Genomic DNA, 25316 nt, shown 5'->3' with positions numbered 1-25316 from the left:
ACCGGTTACATAATAGGAATAAAACACTATTCAAGTGTCCTTGGCAGTATAAAATACGTGTGTTCACATAGCTGGGGGAATAATTTGTCATCAAATTAGTTTTCATCACTGGTTGTGGAGTATAGTCGTGCTGCAGTACCGCTGGTCGCCAGTCAAGGCGCTCTTCGCAGATATTCTCTCTTTCGGACACAGCAGGGTTTTGTATTTTCCACCCACTCGTTAGCGTGTGCCATGTTTGCGGAAGTTGAGTCGATTACTGTGTCATTTGAACGAAATGTAGCAAATAATCTTCACGTTTAAACAAATACATTTGCAGGTTATTTTGTTTGTGGCCGTCCTAAAAGAATGATGACGTTACCAAAGGGACCCGATTCTTTGTGTTTCGACAAAGACGAATTTATGAAGGTGAGGGATCTGTTAGTAATATATCAACTGAAAAGAGACTTGTATTCAGCTTTATAGTAACTAACTTGATTGAGCAGCGGTTTATGTTTAGTTTGTGTGTTGTATTTATATGTTTAAGTACTGCTTGAGCAAGTATCTTTAACGCTGCCCAGACTGACTTTATGTTGGGACACCAGAGACCCCAATGATGTACACATACAAATAATAATAATAATAATTAGCAAATTAATCTATTTTTCCATTTCAGGCACTTTTAATATGTTCATTTGACTAAGACAAAACCTGTTGGACTTGAATAAAGTTTTAACCCTCACAAATCCATGCTCTTTTTATAAATGTGACTCACTTCAATGTAGTTTTGAACCAACCAAAATATACTGTAGAAAAATAAAAAAAATACTCAAAAATGCAACTGATAGAATGAGAACTTTTTTACAGCGTGTACAGCAACAGCATCTGGGGTCTCACAGACCTACAAACATACACAACATAGCATTCTACATGGAGGACAGTTGGAGAATGTTATCACATTGAAATAGTTTATAATCACTTCTCATGTGATTTATGAAAAGTCATTAAAATGTCAGCTTGATATTTATCTTTAAAATGTATTTTAAAATGGATGTGTGGTCTCTCAACCACCAAACAGAGCAGAGGGTTAATGGAAGCTCTTTTTGATATTTATTCTCCATACAACAATCTCTTGACTGTCTTCCAGTTGTCCTTCCTTGTGTTTGACATTATTTGACACCTTTCTGCCTGATGGTATTTTGATTTTAAATATTTGTACATTTCTATGCAGGATGACTTCGACGTGGACAAATTTGTGGCTGATTACAGAAAGCGTGTCCAGCTGGAAGAGATGCGTGAAGATCTGGAGCAATATTACAGGCTTCTCAAAACAGCCATGGTCGAGCTTATCAATAAAGACTATGCAGATTTCGTTAACCTTTCCACGAATCTTGTGAGTCTTGTGTGCTTTATGTCTTTTTCTGGAGCATTATGAGTTTTGCCACATGCTTTGGAGGCTTATTGTTTGTATCTGTGTTTTAGGTTGGAATGGATAAAGCCCTTAATCAGCTCTCTGTCCCTCTGGGCCAGTTACGCGAAGAGGTGCTGGTAAGTGCTTAACACATGAGTGAATACATTTGAATTGGCCATATGTAAGTCATCATCTAAGTATCTTCCTCTCATGTACAGAGTTTGAGATCCTCTGTGAATGAAGTTATTGAAGCTATAGACACCCAGCTATCCAAGCAAGATGACATTCAAAAAAAGAAGGTAAGTCATGGTGATGAAACTTAAAATACTGTTACAACTATGCACACATTGTCCAACATTGTGTCTATTGTAGCTCTGTGTGTTAAAACTTATCCAAGTTGTGAGATCAGTGGAGAAGATTGAGAAAATTCTTCACCAAAACACTAAAGATACAACATCCCTTGAGACCAGCAGGTACGTGAAGTAGCGAAAGAGGCATGAAGTAAATGAGACAAATACACTCCTGTCAAAAGTTAGTTGTCAAAGTTTTTTTTTTTAATTAGTCTCTAATGCTCACCAAGGCTGCATTTATTTGATATAGTAAAACCAGTACTATTGTGAAATATTACAATTTAAAATAATTATAAATGATTTCTGTTCAAATATATTTTAAAATGTAATTTATTCCAGCGATGGCAAAGCTGAATTTTCAGCAGCCATTACTCCAGTCTTCAGTGTCGCATGATCTTTCAGAAATCTTTCTAATATGCTGTTTTGATGCTCAGAATTATTTCTTATTATTAATGTTGAAACGATGTTGCTTAATATTTTTGTGGAAACATACATTAAATATTTTTTCAGGATTCTTTGATGAATGGAAAGGTCAAAAGAACAGTGTTTATTTGAAATAGCGATCTTTATTACAATGTAAAAGTCTTTAAAGTCACTTTACACACTCCTTGCTGAATAAAAGTATTAATCACAATAAAATCATACTGACCACAAACGGTACAGTAGTGTACATTGCAGCAAAACAACTTCTTGAAATATGACTCATGGCTTAAGGAAAGGATTCTGTAGATCATGTACCATTTGCATTTTACTTTACACTTGAATGAACAGCTTATTCTTTGTTTTTAAGTCCTCTTCTGGCAGGTCAGATTCTAGAGCGGATTGCCACCGAGTTCAACCAGTTACAGTTTCATGCAGTCCAGAGCAAAGGAATGCCATTGCTTGATAAAGTCCGACCGGTGAGCTCCCAGTCTTAAAGTATCCCATTGTGTTGCTTGTCATTATGAAATTATGAAATTCAATGCCAAACATCGGACACGGTGTAAATGCCGCCACTGAGTTTGGTGTGGAAGAACTTGACTGACCCGCACAGATCCCTGACCTCAGTCACCTGGACACCTTTGGGATGAACAGGAATGGAGATTGCAAGCCAGGCCTTCTCATCCGTCATCAGTGTCTGACCTCGCAAGTGCTCTACTGGTGACAAAAACATTCCAAAATCTTGTGGAAAGCCTTCCCAGAAGAGTGGGAGCTGTTACAGTTGCAAAGGGGGGGACCAGCTCCATATTAATGTCTGTGTATTTAGAATATAATGTCATTAAAGTCCCTGCTGGTTTAATGGTCAGGTGCCCCAATACTTTTGTCCATATGCCGTATATCTAATTACTGATTTTGTGAGTGCTTTTCTCTGTGTTCCAGAGAATAGCAGGTATCACAGCTATGCTTCAGCAGTCACTGGAAGGCTTACTGATCCAAGGCCTGCAGAAGTCAAATATAGATATTGTACGGCATTGCCTCAGGACATATGCTACCATAGATAAGACGAGGGATGCAGAGGCACTGGTCGGACAGGTCTTAGTCAAACCATACATGGATGAGGTAGATTTTGCATATCACCCGGTTACAGCAGTACAGTCAATTGTAATTTGCATATCTGTCATTATTTACAGTGTTGTGAGTTTTGCAAATGAGATTCAAGCCTACAGATACAAAATGCATCCGTCTTCTCCATCTGAATGCCGATTTCTCCTTTTTGTGTCAGGTTATAGTTGAACAATTTGTCAAATCCAACCCTAACGGTCTTAAAATTATGTATGCAAAGCTGTTGGAGTTTGTGCCTCACCATTGTCGACTGCTGCGAGAGGTGACTGGTGGGGCAATCTCTAGGTATGTCTGCCACTCAAAGTGAACGTTTACTACATTGTACCATTGCTGTAATATTACACACAATGCTTTTTAATGAGCTTACCCTTTTGTATGCCCAGTGATAAAGCAGACATTGTTCCAGGATATGACTTCCTGGTGAACTCTGTTTGGCCTGAGATCATTAGAGGTGTTGAGGAAAGAATCCCTTCCCTTTTCAATCCTGGAAACCCAGATGCATTTTATGAGGTAAGCAAAGTGAAAAAATGCACCAGCATTGACTTGATTTATTTACTTATTGTTTTCTTTGACTGAAATCACTTTATAAAATGGAATTGTACACCTCATTAAATGGTTATCTTTGTTGCTGTGTTCTTGTGTGAAGAGATACACTGTCAGCATGGATTTTGTTCGTAAGTTTGAGAGGCAGTGTGGTTCCCAGGCCAGCGTGAAGAGGCTGCGAGCACATCCGTGCTACCAGAGCTTCCAGAACAAATGGAACCTGCCAGTGTACTTCCAGCTGCGGTGAGTAAGAGGAATTAGAAATCCAGTCACAGTTGTACCATTCCAGTGCTTTTGTTCATGAGCTAGTGTTCTGGGTCAATACAACATAGAAAATCTCTTTGACCCAGTGTTTCCTACACTGTGATATAATATATTGACAATAAAAAAAAAAGTGCAGAGAAAGAGATTCCTTTAAAGGGGTTGTTTGTAACCTGCTTCCAGTAAACTCACCCTGTGTCTGTTGGAAGTGACTCAAATAGTTGTTTTCCATAAATTTTTTTGGAATCTCCTGTGTTGCTTGGATTCTGTTCTTTGTGCAATATATTTAAAGAGAGATAATCGCCCTGAATAAGAATCGATCTGTGTTTTAGGCTGGACAGTCTTTGCTCTGTGATGTTTGATCACTATTATTCGCTGGTTATAAAGTCCACTGCTCTCTTAGTTTGTTCAAGCCAGTTAAGCCTGTAAAATGTGTTTGCTTTTTCTTGGAATTAAGGTCTTGTAGTGGACTTCAGTAGCTCTTGTGTTGTCTTTGTATAATGGTTTAACATACTGGATTTGAAACAATGTTTGCTATTTACTGTAGATATTGAACACTTTAAGACATCTTTAAGACTTCTATTTAATGATTATTTATTCAGATTCAATTATTTTTAAGTATAATTAAATTGTATTTGTTAATTGTTACAATTAAAAGACCAAGTGTAAAAGTTCTCTGATTTTAATGACCAAAAGGATTGGTAAAAGTTAGAGTAAAATTGCATTTGTCATTTGTCACTCGTTCGTTCGTTCCCCCATACTTCCTGTGCATCAGCCCACATGGCAGTCACATACAGCCAATTATGGACCTGTGTAATGGGTTCTCCATTACCAGTCTGACCTTTCATATCACAAATCAGCTGTTTAATGTTCTGCTTAATACAGAATTAGTATTTGTCAAAAAAAAAAAGTCCAACATCTTTGCATATCCTGTGCTGTATATTGAAAGTTTTGAAGTCATTGAGAACTTCAGTAAGAATCGATGTAAGTGCTATGTAGCAGAGGCCACTTTGAAGTCTTTATGTCTACAGCTGTCTCTTGACTTTCTTGCCTGGACTTGTTTTTCAGGTTAAAGGAGATTGCTGGAAGTCTAGAAAATGCCATTTCTGATGGACTAGAGGCAGCTCCAGGTCAGTCAGTGTATTTGGGTTAATGTAAGAATTAATGCACATGAACATAAAACAACACCTTTAGGACATGTTGACAGGGATATGTGGTATTGCTTTCTCTATGCATCTGTGGACCTGTTGTTGTGCGCTTTTTGTGATAAATATAGCTGTCACAAGAGTGCGAGTAACTGATCACCACTGACACCTAGTCTGCTTTTTGTATTTGTGAACTAGCGGGCAGCAGCTACCACCTGCAGGTGACCGAAGTGTTGTGGAGCTGTGTGTGCAGGTGCTGGGCTGACCAGGTGTACCTGCCACCGGTTGCTCATCGATTTTGGAAACTAACGCTTCAGCTGATTTCCAGATACACCACCTTTCTTACTGAGGTAAAGCATTTTCTTACTGAGGTAAAGCATTTTCATTTTCCTGGCGGAAATGATATGAATCATAATAGGATTGTTATTGATGTCTTTCTTTTTTGTTTCACAGGTCCTAACGAAAACACCTCCTCCAGAGACTAGCAAAGATTCGATAAGGCCGCTCCCAAGCTCTGCCTCCTCCACATCCAGTCGCACATCACAGGATGCAGACAGCGAAACTGGCAGCCCCAACGTTTTGTCTACCAAGAAGCTCGTCTTCATTGCAGCTGATGTTGATAAGTTACAAGGACAGGTAATTCTGATTTTTTTTTTTCACATGGAGCAAGAGTCTAATTTTGATCTTATTTGGATCGAGTGAGAAATACTTTCACTCTGTTCCCAGATTCCAGATATCTCTGAGATGATCAAGGCAAAATTGGAGAGTATTGGGTTCAAAAACTTTGCCATTGTTTCAGGTTTGTTCTGGAGTTTGAAGCCATTTCTGATGTTCTAAGATTCTGATGCCATTTCTAATGTTCCTAAGTAATAAGTTTGATTCCTGTTTGGTGCTCCAGAAGCCTTGCAGGATTCCAGTGCATCCCTGTCCAGCTGCGTCCCCACACTAAACAGCAGAATGACTCAGCATCTAACAGAAAGGAGCATTCGTTTCCTGAAAAACGCTTCGGAAGTCCCACGACTTTATCGAAGGACTAACAAGGTCAAGTTATATGCCCATGTAATATTTAAAAGTCATGCAAAAATCAGTGAGTCAAGATCTGAGACAGGCTGGAAAAAAAACACATTATAAATGTTTATAAATTATTTGGTTGACTTTTTCCCCATACAATATTTACTTAGTTAAATAACAGATTTCTCAAACAATTTGATGACTCTATCCATCTTAAACAGAATTTATAAACCGTCGGAAGGAATAACCAGTCAACAACCACTGGATAGAACAAAGTCCCCGGATAGAACTTTTTTCTTTTTCTTTTTTGCTAATCTGTTTCATAATGTGATGTCATAATGTGAAAGAAGTCTGTAGCTACCTTTGTTACATACTTTAAAAGCCTGAAAGTGCCAGTTTGCAAGCTTTGCAAGTTTACATTTTCCTCTACATGGAAACAAAAAGATGTTCAGTGCTCTGACCTGAACTTTAGTTGCTCTCTCATTAATAGGAAGTGCCCACCAGAGCCTCAGCCTATATGGAAAACGCACTTCAGCCACTCAATCAGCTGGTGACCGACTCCAAAAAAGTGGTGAAAGACTCCATTATTCAGGAGTGGCTCCGGGTCACACTCTCAGACTGCACCCATAGGTACAGCAGAGACAAACGTCTAGGTGAACTTTATTAATTCTAGACTGAAGAACTTTTTGTTTAAAAATTACCTATGTGTTTAATAGGTATTTTGAGACTATATCAGATGTGCTAAGCTCAGTGAGGAAGATGGAGGAAAGTCTAAAGAGGTTGAAACAGGCTAGGAAAACGACCACCACCAACACCATAGGCGTCAATGCAGGGCCATCAGATGACAGTAAGATCCGCCTGCAGCTGGCACTGGATGTGGAGTATCTTGGAGAGCAGGTATAAACATGGGTTTTGATGAACGATTAGCTTTTCTCTCCTATTTGTGCGTATCAGGTTTGCTTCATTGTACTTCTCTTTTTTTTCTTTTCTTTTTTTTACCCAAGATTGAGAAGATGGGTCTTCAGCCAAGTGACATCACCATGTTCTCTTCTCTGCTGGAACTGGTACAGGAAGCAAGAGATCTCGCTTCAGTGGAGCAGACGGGGTCCTAAACCACAATGATCAAAAGTAGGGTCCAAAATGGTTACTGATCCGAATGATGCCACATGGCTCAGTATATGCTCCAGGAGTGGTTTTATGAAGTTCTGCCATCCCTCAACTGTTCTAATAGCAGCTATCTCAACCTGTCTGGAGAAGGAGCACACTAAAAGAATGTGATTTACTCTGATAAGTTATTTATTGTTGAACTATATGGGATAATATGGCCAGAAAAGTCATATAATTTATGGATCAAACTTATTGGAGAAAAGAATAGAGTTTTTTGTATGACACTCAGCATATAAAGTTCTATAAGCTCTCGTGTCCTATCATATGTGGTTACATCAAAACATTGCACTCAATACAGGTGTTTGACTGGAGTTGTATCTGTCAGAAATTTTTCTCCTCAGACATTAGCTCTGGTGAACCCTGCCAAATAGCATCAACAGTGCAAACGCTAAAGAGGTTTAATGCTCAAATTACCTGTTTTTCTTCTCTTTTTTTTTTTAAATATCAAAATGGGTGTTGGAGTTTGTGTTTCACTGGGTAAGAATGGCACTACTAAGATTTAACAATAAAAAATGAGGATAGTATGAAATATTTGTGAGTGTGGTGTGTGTAGAGAGTTAATTTGTTACTAAAATGGCCTTGTCGAACATTTAGAAAAGGCCAGTGAACCCTCAACTGAAAGTTTGTGTTGAAGTACTATACTGTGGTTTTTTTAGACGCATAATGAAGATTGTAAAATTGTTTATTGTTCATGTGCTTAAATGATTCACTCCTTACTGGATAAAGTAAATGTGGGTTGTTTGATGATTATGACATTTCATACTGTACAGTTGCTTTTATTTAAAGGATTTTTGGTTTCTTACATTTTTGTTGAATCATTTTGCAGTTTTGGTTAAAAATGAGCATCCCTCCAAGTCATATTTATTTATAAATATTCAACTTTAATTTGTTTTAACAGTACATAAATGGAGTTTGTACATAGTTCTTATTATGAATACATCATTAAAATAATTGCAATTAATTCAAGTAACCATGTTATGCATAGAAACAAACTCTATATTAAACATTTTGAATTAGCAGATGTTAAAATATAAAACACCCAAGTCCTGAAAATCCCTAAAAAGATTGCCTGAGCAAAGATATAACAGGTAGACACTGACTTGATGGTATCCATTAATCTAACATATGGTTATTAGTTAAATGGAAACATTAAAACACTGCTTGTATTGTAATATAATGTAAAGTCATCACCAAAATGGAGTTTTTTAGGTCGTTGGATTGACGATTTTGCCGAGCATGAGTATGGCATTAGAGTTCCCCTCTACAATAGAAAAGAAGAACAGCCGGTTGACCGTGACTTTATGGGGAACCCTTCCATCTTCAGTTTTATTCTGAACCTCCGAGCCGCTCTCTGTCATCTCAAACACAACCTTGTTGAGGACCTGTAAGATATATGGAGGTATACAGCCTACCGATTACTGTTGTCATTTGTTCTACAGTATAACGAAAAAAACTGTGTGGACCATGTTGATAATAAAGGTAGTTATTTGTAATTGTTACAGCTGGTCAGAACTGGTTATAGTCAAATTTGACTGGTCCTTCAGTTGGTGCAAACTCTTGCCATAAACAGAATTTTACCTTATCAACGGTGAAGTTCTCCTTGCTGCTCAGTCTTCTGAAGTTGGCATCAGAGCCCATGAGGTATTTTTCCACTGCCATTTCAGATAGAACTGATCTCAGGTCTGTCACAGCAGTCAAGGAGAATTTGGGCAACGATAGTTCCAGATATCTACCAACACAAACAAGTAAATCTGTGATTGGTCTTTGAGGTAATTTTATTTACCATTTTCGGTGTGCACTTTCTCAGACTAAACATGTACTCACGTTTCTTTTAGATTTCGATGCCATGTAGGTATGACTGTTAAGAGCTGCTTCTCAATGTCCTGCAGGCTAGCTCCCTCATTAGGCAGCACTAGCAGCATATAGGTCCTCTTACTGAGACCAAGCTTGACTATAGAGCACTTCCTGCCAACATCATTGAAGTACATGTAGTTTCCAGTGTGCATCATAAAGGGGACTTCGACACTTGAGTTCTCATGAGTCCAGAACTTCTGATCACTGGTTGCTTCAGGTTGCAAAGCAGTTTTCCAGTTACCTGGAAAAGATTACAGATTTTAAAAAGCTACTGTACCCAACCTGCAGCAGGTGATTTATTTTATTTAATTTCAAGTGCCTCAATGAGTCTATTTCCAACATTATTTTTTCTGTTGTGTGTAACAACAAAAATGGGCAATTATTTTATTTAATTTTTTGAAGTGCCTCCATGAGTCTATTTTCTACATTATTTTTTTCTGTTGCACATAACAATAAAAATAGGCTATTTTTCTTTCTCCTCCTAAATACTTGATGGGGCATTTTAGCCACTGAAGTACTGTTTTTGCCCAAAAACCAATAAAGGAAAAGGGAAATAAAAAAAAAACATATTGCTAAAAGTCTTACTAAAGTCTTTCAAGGTTCATAATGAAATATATATATTTAGAATATTCTTCAGATAGTTTCATTAAATGAGGATGCACAGTTTACATATTTGAAACATTTTCGAATCACTCACCTTTAAAATGCACTGAACTAGCAAACAGCAGGTCCGTTTTTGGAGTAACACCCTTAAACAGGTCCTTAACCTTGCTGTCTGATGTTTTCTGAATAAAGTTGTTTACCTGCACCTCAGCTTCCTTTGCTTTTGAGAAGTCCACTGCTCGGACAAAAGAGTCATCTGAGAAGTCTTGTGTTCCACGTAAAAAGTCTTTGGAAAGGTCAGCGTCGCTGTTAATGAAAGTCCACATGAGGGTCCTGAGCTCATTTCGTGATTCGTCTACATGCGCGCTGATGGCCTGGAGTGTGCGCAACACTGTGTGTCCATCAATAAAGTACGCACAGTCGGCCTGTTCAGACTCCAGGTTGAGTCCTAACAGCTGTTGGTAGGAAATAGCAGTCTTTTTGGATGCTCCCAGGTAGAGGGTCACCAAAGCCCCAAAGGCGTTTAGGGGTGACAGCAGTGTGTTTGCATGCTTCTGTGTACGACTAAGTGCCTGGTACATGCGTAGCCCGAGTGAATTCTGCAGTTCTGCTAACACAGCGGTCCGTTGGGTGAGGTTTTTTAGGTTCTCTGTTGTGCTACTGGGTCGTGGGTCTGGCTCAGTTCCTTCCTGAAGAGGAGTCAGTGGATGGATGGTCTCGAAGGGCTTGTGTTCCTCATTCTGAATAACCTCACAGCTGATGTTTTCAGAGCTAAAGAGGTTGAAAGGGTGGACATACACTCGATTGGTTGTTCCCATTGCAAAGCAGGAAACCACTATGAGAGTGAGCAACATCTTGTTCATCTTAATGGGAAATCCTTCAGGTGTGCCTATTGGATATTAAACTGATTTGATTATGACATGGACTTGCTATTGCATGAGAATCCTAACAAAACTTATCGCACAATACATTGAATTATAATAGACATGTCAACATATCAACACTTTTTTGCACTTCAGAGCCAACAGGGGGCTGTTTGCTATGGCTGATCGATCTCTGCTCTTTCACCCATTTTTCACAGAATAAATTGACCAGTTTCTGCCTTACAGCAGCTGAGGTCTCTGTACTGAGCTGCATTTGAGTGCAATAACCCTACTGAACCAAAGAGCAGAGAACACGACTCAGATAAAGGAGCAAAGAGTCGAATGAGTACATTCCAGTTCAGCAAAATGCTCTTAGATAATATGTAGATGCAGATTATAATGTAAAAAAAATACAAGATTTTTTAAAAAGAAATTTATGCTTTTGTGACAGAAAGGACATTTAAAATTTGACAAAATAAACGCAGTTCTCTTAAACTTTCTTTTCAGCAAAGAAACCTTAAAATTGTTTTGTTAAGGACAAGTGCTTTCCTACATTATTTTTTTCCTGTTGTGTGTAACATCATTATGGGCAATTATTTTATTTTATTTTATTTAAAAAAAAAATAGCATGTAGTGTCAGTTTTGGCTATTTGGGGAATTTCGGCAATTGTTTTCACCATAAAAAAAATATCAGGTAATTTTCATAAAATTAGCAAAATCATTGAGAATTTTTTTTCCCATTTTTGTTGTTACACTGCCAAGAAAAAAAAATTACCAGATTCAAATTCAAAATGTATTATAGTCTCCACAAAAATATTAAACAGGACAAGTGTTTTCAACACTGATGATAATAAGAAATATTTCTTGAGCACCAAATCAGCACATTCCAATGATTTTTAAAGGATTGTGTGACTTTAAAAATACAATTAAAATACAAAACATTTTTAGTAATATATAGTTATGTACGAATTTACGTCAAAAATTACAGTCCAAAGTCCCAGAGCAAAACTGATATGCAGTAATATGTCTGGATTGGTTATCACTGTTAAGCGTAATTCAACTAAGCCAAGGATCATTTCATGATAAAGTCTTTAATCACAGACATAGATAATCAGTCATAAAGGTGTAAAAAAATAAAAAGACAGATCTCCTATTTACCTTCAGATGCTTTGCTGATTTTAGAGCTGGACTATGGTGGACTGAGGGTCTACCCAGTATTTAAATAACATATATTGCATGATGACCAGTCAAGTTAGTTACACATTAACAAATTATTGAGACACTCAGATTTCCTCAGTGTTCAGCTTCAAATCAGCTTCTGTGTGTTGATAACTTAGTAATAGGAAACCACACAATACAATATTTACCTTATGATGTCAGACTGGTCACACAGACTGGAGAGAACACTATGATATGGACATGACATTCATAAGATGAAAAACAGGAAACTGAGTGAGTCATTGAACCACTTTTGAAATTGCCTGAAGAACTTGTTCACTTGTTGTTTTTACCCTAAATGAAAAGTGTCCTGTTTTCAAAAGTATTAAGTAGGCCTATTCAGGGTTTTTTGTTGTTGTTGCATTTTTAGGAAACCGTAAATTACAATAATCTGCAATACTGTTTTCTAATTGTTACTTAGTACAATCCCAAACTAAATATTCTTGTCCCGAGTATAGAACTGGACATTGTACCCCAGTAGTATATGTTAAAATATATTTTTACTATTATGATTGTGGCAAAGTATTATATAGCTACATAATTGCAGAATATTAAAAAAAGAATAAATAAATCTTGCCTGTCCCCCCCTGACTATTATGTAATTGTATGTGAATTTAAAGCCTATACCCTTGTCTTTTAACACCTTAAGTAGGCCTACATGTTTTTGTATTTGAAAAAAATAGATAGATGATAGATAGAAGATAGATAGATAGATAGATAGATAGATAGATAGATCTCGCTCCCTGCAGGGATGACTCGGAACTGCAGCTGTAAGAGTTGTGTGACCTCAAGTCTTTGTAGATGATTATCATTTTGATGGAGGTGTTTCCGTTTCTGTCTCATTTGCTGATGTAGTGCAGAGGAAGGACATACACAACTTCTGATGAGACGCAGGGAGAAGTAGCTAGGCGACTTCGTGTTTTTGAAAGTTGAGTTCTCCTAAACAGGTGACCAGAGTTCCTCATTACAACCGATAAACTGACGGGTAGAGACCGAATTTAGTAGCGTTACCTTGACAACGAGGTTACAGGACACTGAAACGAATCTACTTTTCTTTTTTTGTAGAACTAAAAATACAAGCAAAACAGCGGAATGGCGGAGGAAGACAGTTTTTCATACTTAAAGACATTTCCCCAGGTTTTTCCTGTATTTCGAGTTCGTTCTTTAAGTGACACTTCGGCTTTTAAATCCAGAATATTGACCAGACTCCGCTCAGCCTGCTCAGGTAGGATGATGTTTATTTTGCACTTGTTTATTTGTTTTTTAATCAAGTTCATTTGGTGTCAGCTTGTGCTGGTGCAGTGATGCCCCTCTCAGTAATGTTTGACTAACTCCAATGACTGACCTGTTTTCAGAAAGGATATTTTAAGAAATGATCAATGCTACTTATTATTGTACTTGTTATTTACATTGTTCTATTCATTTTCATTGTTTATTTGTTTCTTTATTTTTTAAATGTTTCAAAGGTTCATGATGTGCATTTGGTGTGACCCCAAATAACAAGTATAGTGTCCCATTGACTGAATCTGATGAAAATATGTTTATATTTATGTGTAATGTAAGACTGGGTGCGAAAATTTCCATCCAGTGGGCCTAAATGCAACATATTGTCCGAGCATTGGTTTCAATTCTAGACCTTGCACTTAAACCCAAACAGGATATTGACAAATCATGCATGCGGGCTGTTGGTTTTCCTCTTGTAAAAGATAAAATGATAAACACTTTGTTGTCCTGTGCTACCATTTGTGCTCGTATTAAAAAAAAAAAACTTCTTGTGTAGCTGCTAGAGATAATTAAGTATGATGTCTCTTAAATTCATGGTTAAGATAAGCTAGTTTAGTCAAATAACAAGGGCTTAAATAAACATATAAATAGAATGAATTGCAATCTTAATATCGTTTATGTTTCTTTTGTTTGTTTTACTTGACCCACAACATGATTGAAGTGCGTTCTTCCATATTTTATGGCTGCTAAACACTGTAATTCTTGTAAATTTTGTACACGCCTGTGTTAAAGGTTTTGCTCTGTGGTTTCTTGTCTTACCACGTAGGAGAGATATAATTTCTAAACCAACTGTAATTAGTAAACTCATTCAGAGAAAGTCTGTTTTAAATGTTATCACCCACATTGTTCTGTAACCTTTAAACCGTGTTAAACCCAGCTGCCTATTTGTCTGACACATTTTTTTTAACCACAATCTCTGTAGATATTTCAAAATGAGAAGTGATCTCATGTGGAAAGTTGTTAGAGGTACTAACAGTGGAAAAGCTTGTATTGTTGAGCTCAATAGTTTTGTTTCATACGACCATTTTATAGTTCAGATATCTAGGGCAAATAGAAAGATGGTTACATGCATGTCTATTTTCAAATGGCCTCTATGCACAATCCTCATCTTGCAGCCAATTCAGTCTTGTTAATTATATAGAACATCATGTCTTTGTATTACTTGATGCACATCTTTGGTAGTGTTGCTGAGTGAGATATCTATGGAAATGACAGTTTAAAACCACTTCCTGACAGCTCACCTTTCAGTTAACCATGCTCATACTTTCTTGTTCTATCAATGTTCTAGATTTAAATTGAGCCGTTTATTATTTTTAGAGTGTAGTGAGCCCTGTATGTGGGCCGCATATTCACAGAAATACAGTTAATGTTAAATGAATTCAGTTAAAGTGCATCATGTGTCTGTGAACAGATTTCATTGTTTTGTTTCAGACATTGGCCTTCGTGCTCAAGGTTCAATACAATTAAAACTTGACAGCATTTGTGGCATGATTTCAAGTACAGAAAATTATTTTGACTCATCCTTAAGCTGAAAAAAAAAAGTAAATTTTGATTATTGAGATTTAAAATTCATTCTGTTTTAAAATTACTGGAAGAAGACTGATGCATTGTTATTTTAGAATAATTTAAATCCTATTGTAGTTTTTATTAATATTTTTAATTTTTTTATATTTAATTTTTTTGTATTTAATTTAATTTTTTAATATTTTAATAATTTTGCTTTGTGTTTTTGTCATTTTTAATAGTGTTTTTTATATCGTTTTTTATTATATTTTTCAGTTTTAGTTTTTTTAGTACATCAAGTTAAACTAAATTAAATGTGAAATGTTGTAAATAATTTATTTTATTTCAGTTAACATTTATTTTATTTCAAGTGACAATTTTTCTTTTTTTGTTTTTAGTTTCAGATTTTGTTTTAGTTGACTATTATAACGCTGGACTCATGATGACTTGTTGCCATAAAAATGCCAAAAATGGCACCATAAATAGGTGTGACGTACTGTACAATCTGTAAATAACTGTTTACATTAGCAAACTCTATCCACTTCACTAACACAGAACAAGAGGTTCATCCTAGAGAAGTATTCCCAACGGTAATGAACGATTTAGAAAACTTATTGATTAAACTTAAGTTACTGAATAATTAACGTAATTGCTTCTTGAAAATTACAAGCATTAGATTTCTTCTTTTGTTTACTTCCATTGCAATACTGTAATTTTTTGCAATACTGTGATACTGCATTTTTTTAATTTGAAAAATAATAAAAAAATAAAAAAATGATTTTATGTTGTAATCAACATTATGCCTGCAAAATGCTGTCGATAAAACACTTATTTTAAACCTTTTTAAATATGCCACATTGTCAGCAGTTGACTTGTTTTTTTGTGCTGTGTGATTGAATAATACTATATTTCATATATTATATTTTTTGCACTGCAATTTCACTGAATGTTCACCAGAGGGTGTATTCCTTCAGATTTTCCCAATACAATGCATCAGTTCTTGTCAGTATTGCTCTGAACCCTGTAAGAATGATTTTGTGTTGCAATGTTTTAAGTCTTAACCCCATAACTGTTTTTCACAAAGCCTCACATTAATAATTCATAATGTCTTGTTCCTGTAACCACTTAATGCAACTTAGTGTACATCTATTTCCTCTCTGCCAGCCATCACTTCATGATCTATATATGCAGTCTTTGCATCCCGTCATTCATTGTGTTTGGAGAGCCGTGTAGAGAAAGGGACACATTTAAATATACATCCAACAGTGGTTTGCATTCAACGCAACCCACACTTTATCTTTCACACTGTGTGACACGGTGAAAAGGCACTGAGAGAAAGCCTCCTCGCTCTCTGTTTGTTTAGATTAATTTGTAGGTTTTGCCTCCTTTGATGCTGGTGTGAGGATGTGTGTCGTCCCTCTCTGCACACAATTAGTCACTTAATGACACAGAGATGGAGGCCGGTGGAGCGGAGCTGCCGAGAGAGGCTGCCCTTTTCTAACAATGCGCTGGAGACAGAACTCATTAAAGAACCTTTTCTGTTCTTTACCCTCTTAAAAGCTTGTTCCTCTCACCTCTGGATGAATTCTAAACCGTCTTTGAATAGAGTTTCATGGCAGATAGATTGTCAGTAGAGACTTGGCAGACTTCTGTCTGTGATATGGATAATACAGGTGCATCTCAATAAATTAGAATGTCGTGGAAAAGTTAATTTATTTCAGTAATTCAACTCAAATTGTGAAACTCGTGTATTAAATAAATTCAATGCACACAGACTGAAGTAGTTTAAGTCTTTGGTTCTTTTAATTGTGATGATTTTGGCTCACATTTAACAAAAACCCACCAATTCACTATCTCAACAAATTAGTTCAGTCTGTGTGCATTGAATTTATTTAATACACGAGTTTCACAATTGGAGTTGAATTACTGAAATAAATGAACTTTTCCACGACATTCTAATTTATTGAGATGCACCTGTATCTTTTATGACAGTTGCTTTAATGGAAATATATTTTTTGTATTTAATTTGATCAACTTTTATTTGAGTTCTTCATATAGGAGTGTAGATATAAAGAAATATGAAAAATGACATATATGGCATATAACTTGTAAATGGCACCAGGACAACCCACCTACTAAAGGCTAAACAGAATAAAATAGAAGCTAAAGAAAATATAGATAAATATGTTTTTGATTGAAGTAGATGCAAATGAGTGTAAATCAATGCTTTTAATGACTTGTAATGATATAATTTAGATCAGAAAGGGGTCAGCAAGATTTTTTTTAAGAAATTAATACTTTTATTCAGAAAGGATGCTTCAAAATGATCAAAAGTGTCAGCAAATACATTTAGAATGTTACAGAAGATTTCTATTTCAAATGTTCAAAAAGAAATGCTGTTCTTTTGAACTTTCTATTCATCAAATAATCCTGAAAAAAATCCACAAAAATTGCAGCAGCACGACTGTTTTCAACATTTATAACAATAAGAAATGTTTCTTGAGCAGCAACTCAGCATATTAGAATGATTTCTGAAGGATCATGTGACACTGAAGACTGGAGTAATGGCTGCTGCAAATTCAGCTTTGTTATCACAGCAATAAATTAAATTTGAATATATATTGAAATAGAAAAGAGATATTTATTCTACTAATATTTCATAATATTACTGTTTTCATTGTGTTTTGATCAAATAAATACAGCCTTAGTGAGCAAGAGACTTCTTTCAAAAATAGTAATGCATGTTCTGTGCTTTTATAAATACTTATTTTTGTTTAAATCTATAATTAAAAAGAATATATTAGCATATACAAAAATGTAAATAAATAGCATATTTATTATGCTATTTCATAGAAGAAATATCTAAAGACAGCATAAATGGCCAAAGCATTTGTAACAAGAAATTAGGAGGAAAATGCGCTTGTTTTAGCTTATTTGGAATATGCTTATTATCATGTATACAGTATATTATATTCCAAAAACTATAGAGCAAGTAAACAACTTTAAATAAAGGCTTAACCAGAATTTAGACCTTAATCTGACAATTATGTTCACACAAGGCTGTCATTACTGTTGACACTGTAGAGTAGATCACTCTTTAGGTACAGTGGGTACGGAAAGTATTCAGACCCCCTTCAGTTTTTCACAATCTGCAAAAATGTCAACGATTCTGTGTTTTTCTGTCAATATGGGGTGCTGTGTGTACATTAATGAGGAACAAAAATTAACTTAAATGATTTTAGCAAATGGCTGCAATATAACAAAGAGTGAAAAATTGAAGGGGGTCTGAATACTTTCCGTACCCACTGTATATGTAGGACTTTCTCATATGGGCATGAATGTTCTTGCAAGGCAGCTATTCCTAGCATATCAGTGGTTCCTGACAAGATCTCTTTATGGCCACCAGTCTGACTGTCTCCTTCTCTCATTCTCCCATCCTCCTTTTCTCCTTCTTCATGTTCAGCTTGGTCTTTGGAAGGAGCGTGAAGTGGCTCTATGTGTCAGACAGTGTGGGCGTTCTCAGCAGACACACAAAGAGCACATGTGAAGATGGGCCATCATGCCTTTCATCTGTAATTGCTATGCACCGTTGTATTTTTAGAGTTGAGAGGATGGCATCTGCATTTATTCAACGTTTAACTAAAGGGTGTTTATTTACAGATTTATGAGCATTTCGAGCTAAGACAAACCACATTATCCATGAGTCAACCCACCAGCAGGACAATATCTCAGTATGGTTAGTATCGGTATGGTTAAAAAAGCAATCATGCGGGGTAATGCTCGCATGATAATGTAATCTGATGGGTGTTATTTGCTGCTTTCATAGAGTGTAAATCAGTGACAGCTCTGTTTTGCGTTACTTGAAAGACTTGGATGTTTCCATCACACCATGTTCTTTTCTCTCAACACTGGTTAACTTAAATAGCAAAAGGTAACCTGGCTGGGTTAAAATATCACAGTCTAGTTTCACAATATCCCAAAAGAACACAAGACTATCTCTGTGAGTTGCTATGATCTTGTAACAGCAAAAGTGCTGTTTCAACAACACAGGGAGCTCTATATAATTGCTCTCGGAAGTGCGTGAAGGTCTCGGACTTTGACACCACTTTTTTTTATTAAACAAATATCCCCATTGATGTGCTTTATGCTTAGCTGAGAATGCTAGCATTAACTGCTACTTGAGACCTCTAAACTATGGACCAAAGTCTTAGGATAGGGTTCCTGTGATTTAAATGTTTGTTATTAAAGTGTAGATCTTTGGTTTTATGGTTCTGTTTTTTTTTTTTGACCGATAGTAAATTTAAGAGAAATAGGACAACCGTTACTTTTATTTTAATTTATTTTTAATTTGACTATTATTCTGTAGTTTACAAGAAAAGGAAAAATTATCAGTTGTGATGCGTTCATCATTTAGTCTACTTCAACCCTGCTCCTCCACAAACCACTGCAAGCTTGCATTCATTTTTGAATGTAACACTCACATCTCAAAATCCAACCAACAACCGATGGATAGGATCACGTTCCTGGAACTTCCTGGACTACATTACTAGACCTAAACATTGTATGTGTTAACATGAGACTAGTGAGATAAAATCACTTACTAACCCTACTGTGCAAAATGTTATGCACCAGTAAACCTTTTTGCCAGTAACTTTTGCATGATACTTATACAATACCCCACAGCCTGCTGAAAGTGCATTACTGTAAATGCAGGAGTCCAGACTCTGGACTGATTTTCTTGGTAAATGACAGCATGTCACAGTTACTGTCAAATAGATCTTAAAAATGAAATAAGGTACTTTCTGCACAATTACTGTCAGCAAACGGATTTATAAAAGTTCAATTATATACTAGTCAGGAGGATGCACACAAACAGAACATGTTCCAACAGCCTTCCGGGGGAATCTAGCTACAAATAGATTACATATAGTTGTCTTTGCATGTTATACTGGGATAAAAGAAAACTTATATGCAAGAAAAAAAATTGCATGCATCTAAAAATTGAATAGAACCCAGAACATTCTGTTAAGCTAATTATTAATCCATTTGGAATACTTACTATGATTTTAACTGCAAAAAAGTGGAAAAAGTGCAGTAGAATGCCTTTATCAGCATTGTACACAACCGAGTTAAGGCTGCTCTTTGCCTGCTCAAAATGAAAGACAATGCTGTATACAAGCCAGACTACAATATGCTGCTCTGATCCACCTCAGTCCCTAGTATCAAAGTATACACCTCTAATTGCTGTGTAAATGCATTTATGCCATCTCCGAGCAGCATTAAACTATGTAACGACACCTTATGCCACTTCAGAACCACTTCTGTGCCACCTTTGCAGTGTAAATTTGAGATTTGATCTCAGTGTTCACTTAAGGTGTCTTTATACAGCCAAGCCAAGCATTAAAGAGTCTGTGTAAAGACACTTAAAAGTCACTTCAGAAGCGCTTCTGTACTACCTTTGCAGTGTAAATTTTGAATTATACAATAACGTCCAGTGAACTCATGTGTCCTGTGAATAGTACTTCTGCAGTTGCTTTGACCAATGCTAAGAAAATGTTTGGGTTCATGTGAGCCTACAGGGGTGAGCTTTAAAAACCTACTCTCAAGCAGTGAATCATCCTCTCTGAACTGCAGCCAATTCTTGACGTCAGGTTGCAACACGAAAATAGATTTGGAAGAAATTGTTACATATTCTCACCCACGAGTAACGCGCCCATCAAGCCCACTTGTGCGAGGCCCTACCCGGCTTTGACCCCGATGCGGCTTACTTTCCTTTGGAATGTAGCACATCACACACACCGGCGAGCACTTCACTTATGTGCCTCAGCACGCAGTGTGTAAAACAACTTAACGCTGGTGATAAGACTAGAGTCATACGTTTCAGCTGGACACAAGTAATTTAATTAAGGCTACAGAGCTGTCTCACGCTACATCAACTCACCCCTCCTCCTCAACCCCATTCCCCGTAGCCAAAGGCGATAGCTGAAAGCCCCAGTGGACTGGGAGGTTCCACTTGATGGGCTCAGGCTGGCTCAGTCAGCTCACTTTAATGGAGGTAATGGCTGTTTGTCATCCTCCAGCCTTCGCCGCTCTTCCTGCTGTGCACCACTGCAGAGAAGAAGGCTGCGAGAGCACCACAGGAAGTGAGGAGAGAGAGTGAATGAGAGTCAGAGAGAGAAAGAGAGAGGGAGGGAGAGAGGGAATCAGAGAGAAACAGTGAGAAAGGAAACTGAGGACCATCTCACTGGAGCAGTTGATTTTTTTATATCCTTCCAGTCATGGAACATGCCTGTAAGTCTTCAACTTTTTGACACATGCATGTGTGTGTGAAGTGTGTGTGTGCATGTAGACAGATAAAGTACACTGCTTAAATGAGTTCAGAAAGTTTCTAACATTTTTATTAGGCTTCATTCTGAATATGGTATTAGGATTAAATACCATATTATGAGAGTTTTAGTTTGACGAAGAGTGTTAGATTGTCATGTTGTTGGGAAGTCTCGTGTGATATGGATGGTTTGTTGACATGCACTCTTGTACGCTCTTTAACATGCCTCACATTGTATTGATGTTTTCATTATCGGCTCACATTCTGGGAATCCAGCTAGCGTGGTGTTTAATCATTGAATAAACACACATAGGCTAAGCACTAGTGCAGTATTACTGTCCTATTTTTGGTCCGTGTCATGAGATGTTTGATTGGATTTGCAATGCTTTTTGTGTGTCATAGCATGGAAATCCTGCTAGTAGGTTCAGTCCCTCATTCTGTCATTTATTTTTTGGAAGCAAAGAGGAAATCTGACACAGATATCATTTATCATTTGCATGTGACTCTGTGTAAAGTGAAAATCTGACAGGAACTACGGTGTTACTTTGGTTGTAATATCACAGGTGTCATGTATACCAAAACAGAGCAAACACAAGTTTGTCTGTTGGCAATCAAGATCTAACGGCTTTGATATCCTGTTTTCCTGCCTCAAAGACATTCTGAAGTCTTATGTGCATGTATATGTGCGTGCTTGTGGCTCACACAAACTGCTCAGGGGAACCTCCCTTTGGATATTTTGCAAAGCAAATTCGTATTTGTTTGGGAGTGGTTTGCAGAACCTTTCAGATTTGGGGTTTACATGCAAGCAGGGTTATTAATTCATGTTAGGAATAGAGATGTGGGTCATTCATGCTGTGAAAAAGTTAGTCACAGAGTTATTAAATTGGATCTGCTGTATCAGTGGAAATGCATAGGAAATGTGGTATAAGCTGGCATGTGACTGGCTGTTAGTTATCTCTGGAGGTGAGGTTCACAATATGTGTACGAATTTTAAAATACCATACCTTAGAGTAAATTAAGTGTATGTCCTCTTGTATGCACTCCACATGCAACCCAACAATACAGAAATGATGTGAAAATGGCTGTTAAAGGTGCAGTTTGTAATTTTCTTTCCTCATTAAAAGAAAAAGTTTAAACCTAAAAAGTTTTAAACTTAAAGAAAGAAATTAATACTTTTAAATTAAATATTTAAAATGTAGACACACATGAGTCACCAGTAGTCTAATAAAAGATGTTTTATTTTACATGGAGTGGGTCTGCTTATGGGGGCGGCCATATTGAGATCACATGAATACTTCTCTCATTTCCTCAGTAATGCCTGTTATTGGACACTTTTACTCACATAAATTAAATAAATTAATCATCACTGGCTATGTAAGTAATAAATAATATATGAAATAAATAAATGATGAATCATCACTAGTTGCAGGGTCGCAGCATACTGTAAAAATTGATATGATCATCAGTCAAGGCATGGCAGCATATGTTTTTCCATTACTTTAACCATTCATTTTTCATCTTCATACTCAAGTAAGACAAGATTTAAAAAAATTACAATGCAGACAATGCAGAAAAGGAACTTTTTACATGAAGCTACATTCTTGTTGCTAATTGTTAGTAAAAGGCCAAGATGATTGCTAGCGAAACATAAAATGGCAGAGAATAAAATAACATGGTGAAGTAGTTAGTAGCTTTGAAAATGAACTTTCTATTCAAAATGTTAGTTGTACTTCAGTATGCATTGATATTTTAAATATTTATTCATGTCAACTTTACAAAGTGCTAAAAGGAATAAAAACTTACAGCTTACTAATGTGCATGTGTTATTTATGCCCTTTTTGTATTATCTTTGTAAAGTGGACCCGAATCAGTACACTTACCTCTGTATACAGTACCTGTATCCTTCCACATAAATCTGAAGTAATTATGCGTTAAACTGAATGATATAGCACTGCACCCCTTCATTAAACAAAATGAGTGTTTCCTTACGTTTTAGTGTCCTGGTAATACCTCTTATTATTGTGCTAGTCTCCCCTCAGCAGGTGAACAGTGTTGGTCCTCCCAATGTTAGGAGCATCACCAGCGTCTGTTTCCCTGCTTAGTGAAACTTAATGCTCTCCACTCCCACTTGCAATATACTATTATTAAATGTCCCAGATTTCAAAATAAGAGCCATCCGTGCTGGGGAAAAACACTTACAAGCGTTATGTCAAGTATTGATCGACAAGCTTTGCCATAACTTGTTGTGCTCCATCATTGGGTAAACGGTCCAACAGGAGCTAGTTGTCTACAAAAACATTTCCAGCAATACATCATCTGGTGGTTTGTGCAGGTCATATCTGAAATGTTATATTTAGGTGATGCTTGGTTAACAAAACTGCTCATGTCTGATGCATCATAGCTATAGAAAGATGCATGATACAATTATCTTTAGATCTTGCTTAAATGTGCAGTGTTGATTCTGTGGTTTAGATATTTGCATATCATGATCAGATGCAAGAATCTTGACACGCTATAACTTTTCTCAGGGTTTAGAGTTAATAAATAAATTATCTGTGCAGAGGAAATAACTAAATGCCATCACTTAAACAATAATTAGCTGCTATTTTGTGCTGAGATTGGCAGTTAATAATTGATGAGCTTTTCCTACGTCGTTTTCAATTATGTTGTATTTAAATTTTGGTCCTTGCACCCATTTAGGGGATCATTTTGATCAGCACCCATTACCTTTAAGAATATAAGGAAGCAGAGATAGTGGTAGATGAGCTGATGAAGAGTGTATTAAAGCCATTGACATTGTATAAACATTTGAGGGATATGTTTGTTTTGATGGGTTGCAAAGATATCCGCTTTGCCGTTATTAGCTGTATGCCATTACTGTCTTCCCATATGCACTTAGGCTGCACTCTAGAGCAAATGGGCAGATATTTCTCTCTACACAAAGTCCAGACGTCTGTCTCTTGGGATATCAGACTACATTGTAATTCAGATTAAGCTTCTCAAATGTTCTCAAAAGAGTTCAGGTAGAGCATTGGTATGGCATGTGGACAAACAATCATGCCATTAAGTGAATTCACTTCATTTGATTGAACAGATTTACTTATTACAAGTTGTGATGAAAGCTCCTGTCATTCTGAGCAGCGCTAGCAGTGACTCACATTTTAAATGATCAAATATCATCACAATACATGCAAAAACATTCACAAGCCATATACAAATCCTGAGCTGTAAGTAGAAATGTGTGTTTTTTAACCAAATGAGATATTTGCATTCAGACTGCATGCATTTGGTCAATAGATGGCAGCGTTCTCCGGGAATAGTGTCAGGCTATGAAGAGGTGTGTTGTGATTTGGTGACTCGCCATACACCCCTTCTGTTTTAAACCTGGGCCAAGGCCATAATCGATGCATGTCAAGAACTCATTATAGAATACTGTGATTCAGTTCTTTTGTATGCATGCTAATGTAGTCATCTTGAACAGTTTTCCAGAGATATTCTTTAGCATGGAGATATTCTTCACATTATTTCCAAGGTTATTAAGCTAAAAATAAACAGGTTGTTTTGCACAATCACAATTTGTGTCTCTATCTTAAGGTGTATTTCATGATGATCTTAAAGGGGTCATATGATTCGATTTCAAGTTTTCCTTTCTCTTTGGAGTGTTACAAGCTGTTCGTGAATAGATAAGATCCCTAAAGTTGCAAAGACTAAAGTCCCAAACCCAAAGAAATATTCTTTATAAAAGTTAAGACTCGTCCACGCCCTCCTAAAACGCCTCGTTTAAACACGCCCCCACATGTCTACGTCACTGTGTGGGAAGATTTGCATAACACCGCCCAAATGTTCACGCAAAGAAAGAAGGCTTAACTTTGATTCTCGCTGTAGTATTGTTGACACCGCCGCCATGTCGTGGAGACGCTGTGTGTTTCGTAGGGCTGGGTATCGATTCAGATGTCCCGATTCGATTCGATTTCGATTCACAAGCTCTCGATTCGATTCGATTCTCGATTTTTTTATTACATTCAATGAATATCAAATTAGTTGGCAACACTGCTCAGAGCAGCTGGAGATGACATTCGTGTTCATATCATCATATAGTGACACAGCAGAAGCTGAAAACACCACAAGCGTCATCCACGCTTTAGTATGTGTGTAGTAAGCAAAAAAGTGCGCCGCACCATCCGCCATTCATTCACTGTGGAAATCATGGCGCCTTATGCGCAGTGTTGGGGAGTAACTAGTTACATGTAACGGCGTTAC

General features: G+C 36.8%; 3 protein-coding genes across 5 annotated transcripts in view; 2 read left to right on the top strand and 1 right to left on the bottom strand.

Moving 5' to 3' along the window:
* The first annotated feature begins 142 nt into the window (after positions 1 to 142).
* LOC107676580 (conserved oligomeric Golgi complex subunit 2-like) lies at positions 143 to 7935 on the top strand. Its single transcript, XM_016471155.1, has 18 exons — positions 143 to 405; positions 1208 to 1369; positions 1459 to 1524; positions 1606 to 1686; positions 1760 to 1860; positions 2528 to 2636; positions 3097 to 3276; positions 3440 to 3564; positions 3663 to 3789; positions 3926 to 4065; positions 5152 to 5213; positions 5427 to 5578; positions 5682 to 5864; positions 5955 to 6027; positions 6127 to 6269; positions 6730 to 6869; positions 6956 to 7136; positions 7244 to 7935. The coding sequence occupies exons 1-18, from the start codon at positions 346 to 348 to the stop codon at positions 7349 to 7351; spliced, it is 2193 nt and encodes a 730-aa protein (XP_016326641.1). The 5' UTR covers positions 143 to 345; the 3' UTR covers positions 7352 to 7935.
* Positions 7936 to 8259: 324 nt separating this feature from the next.
* LOC107676582 (angiotensinogen-like) lies at positions 8260 to 11953 on the bottom strand. The gene is made up of 5 exons (XM_016471156.1): positions 11885 to 11953; positions 9958 to 10752; positions 9231 to 9501; positions 8985 to 9135; positions 8260 to 8788 (listed from the first exon to the last, which is right to left on the bottom strand). The coding sequence occupies exons 2-5, from the start codon at positions 10724 to 10726 to the stop codon at positions 8612 to 8614; spliced, it is 1368 nt and encodes a 455-aa protein (XP_016326642.1). The 5' UTR covers positions 10727 to 10752; positions 11885 to 11953; the 3' UTR covers positions 8260 to 8611.
* A 553-nt stretch (positions 11954 to 12506) lies between these two features.
* LOC107676579 (phosphatase and actin regulator 2-like) overlaps positions 12507 to 25316 on the top strand; it is a 34678-nt gene continuing 21868 nt past the window's right edge. For 2 of the 3 annotated variants that reach the window (XM_016471152.1, XM_016471153.1), the window contains exon 1: positions 12507 to 13169. In XM_016471152.1, coding sequence (XP_016326638.1) covers positions 13037 to 13169 — 133 coding nt within the window. In that variant the 5' untranslated portion in view covers positions 12507 to 13036. The remainder of the gene's footprint in view (positions 13170 to 25316) is intronic. The other variant, XM_016471151.1, reaches the window with a different exon arrangement.

The sequence above is a fragment of the Sinocyclocheilus anshuiensis genome, unplaced genomic scaffold (assembly GCF_001515605.1).
Source record: "Sinocyclocheilus anshuiensis isolate Anshui unplaced genomic scaffold, SAMN03320099.WGS_v1.1 scaffold204, whole genome shotgun sequence".
Taxonomy (NCBI): Eukaryota; Metazoa; Chordata; class Actinopteri; order Cypriniformes; family Cyprinidae; genus Sinocyclocheilus; species Sinocyclocheilus anshuiensis.
Note: the sequence above shows the minus strand (reverse complement) of the source record. Positions and strands in the feature narration are given on the sequence as shown.

What these genes read in the sequence shown, in the direction of transcription:
- LOC107676580 (XM_016471155.1), top strand. Translation starts at nt 346, where the DNA reads ATGATGACGTTACCAAAGGGACCCGATTCTTTGTGTTTCGACAAAGAC. An exon ending in TTAACCTTTCCACGAATCTT is followed by an intron (nt 1,370 to 1,458) that starts GTGAGTCTTGTG and finishes TCTGTGTTTTAG; the next exon opens with GTTGGAATGGATAAAGCCCT. An exon ending in ACCCAGATGCATTTTATGAG is followed by an intron (nt 3,790 to 3,925) that starts GTAAGCAAAGTG and finishes TCTTGTGTGAAG; the next exon opens with AGATACACTGTCAGCATGGA.
- LOC107676582 (XM_016471156.1), bottom strand. Translation starts at nt 10,726, where the DNA reads ATGAACAAGATGTTGCTCACTCTCATAGTGGTTTCCTGCTTTGCAATG. An exon ending in TAGTTCAGTGCATTTTAAAG is followed by an intron (nt 9,502 to 9,957) that starts GTGAGTGATTCG and finishes AATCTTTTCCAG; the next exon opens with GTAACTGGAAAACTGCTTTG. An exon ending in AGAACTTCACCGTTGATAAG is followed by an intron (nt 8,789 to 8,984) that starts GTAAAATTCTGT and finishes TATATCTTACAG; the next exon opens with GTCCTCAACAAGGTTGTGTT.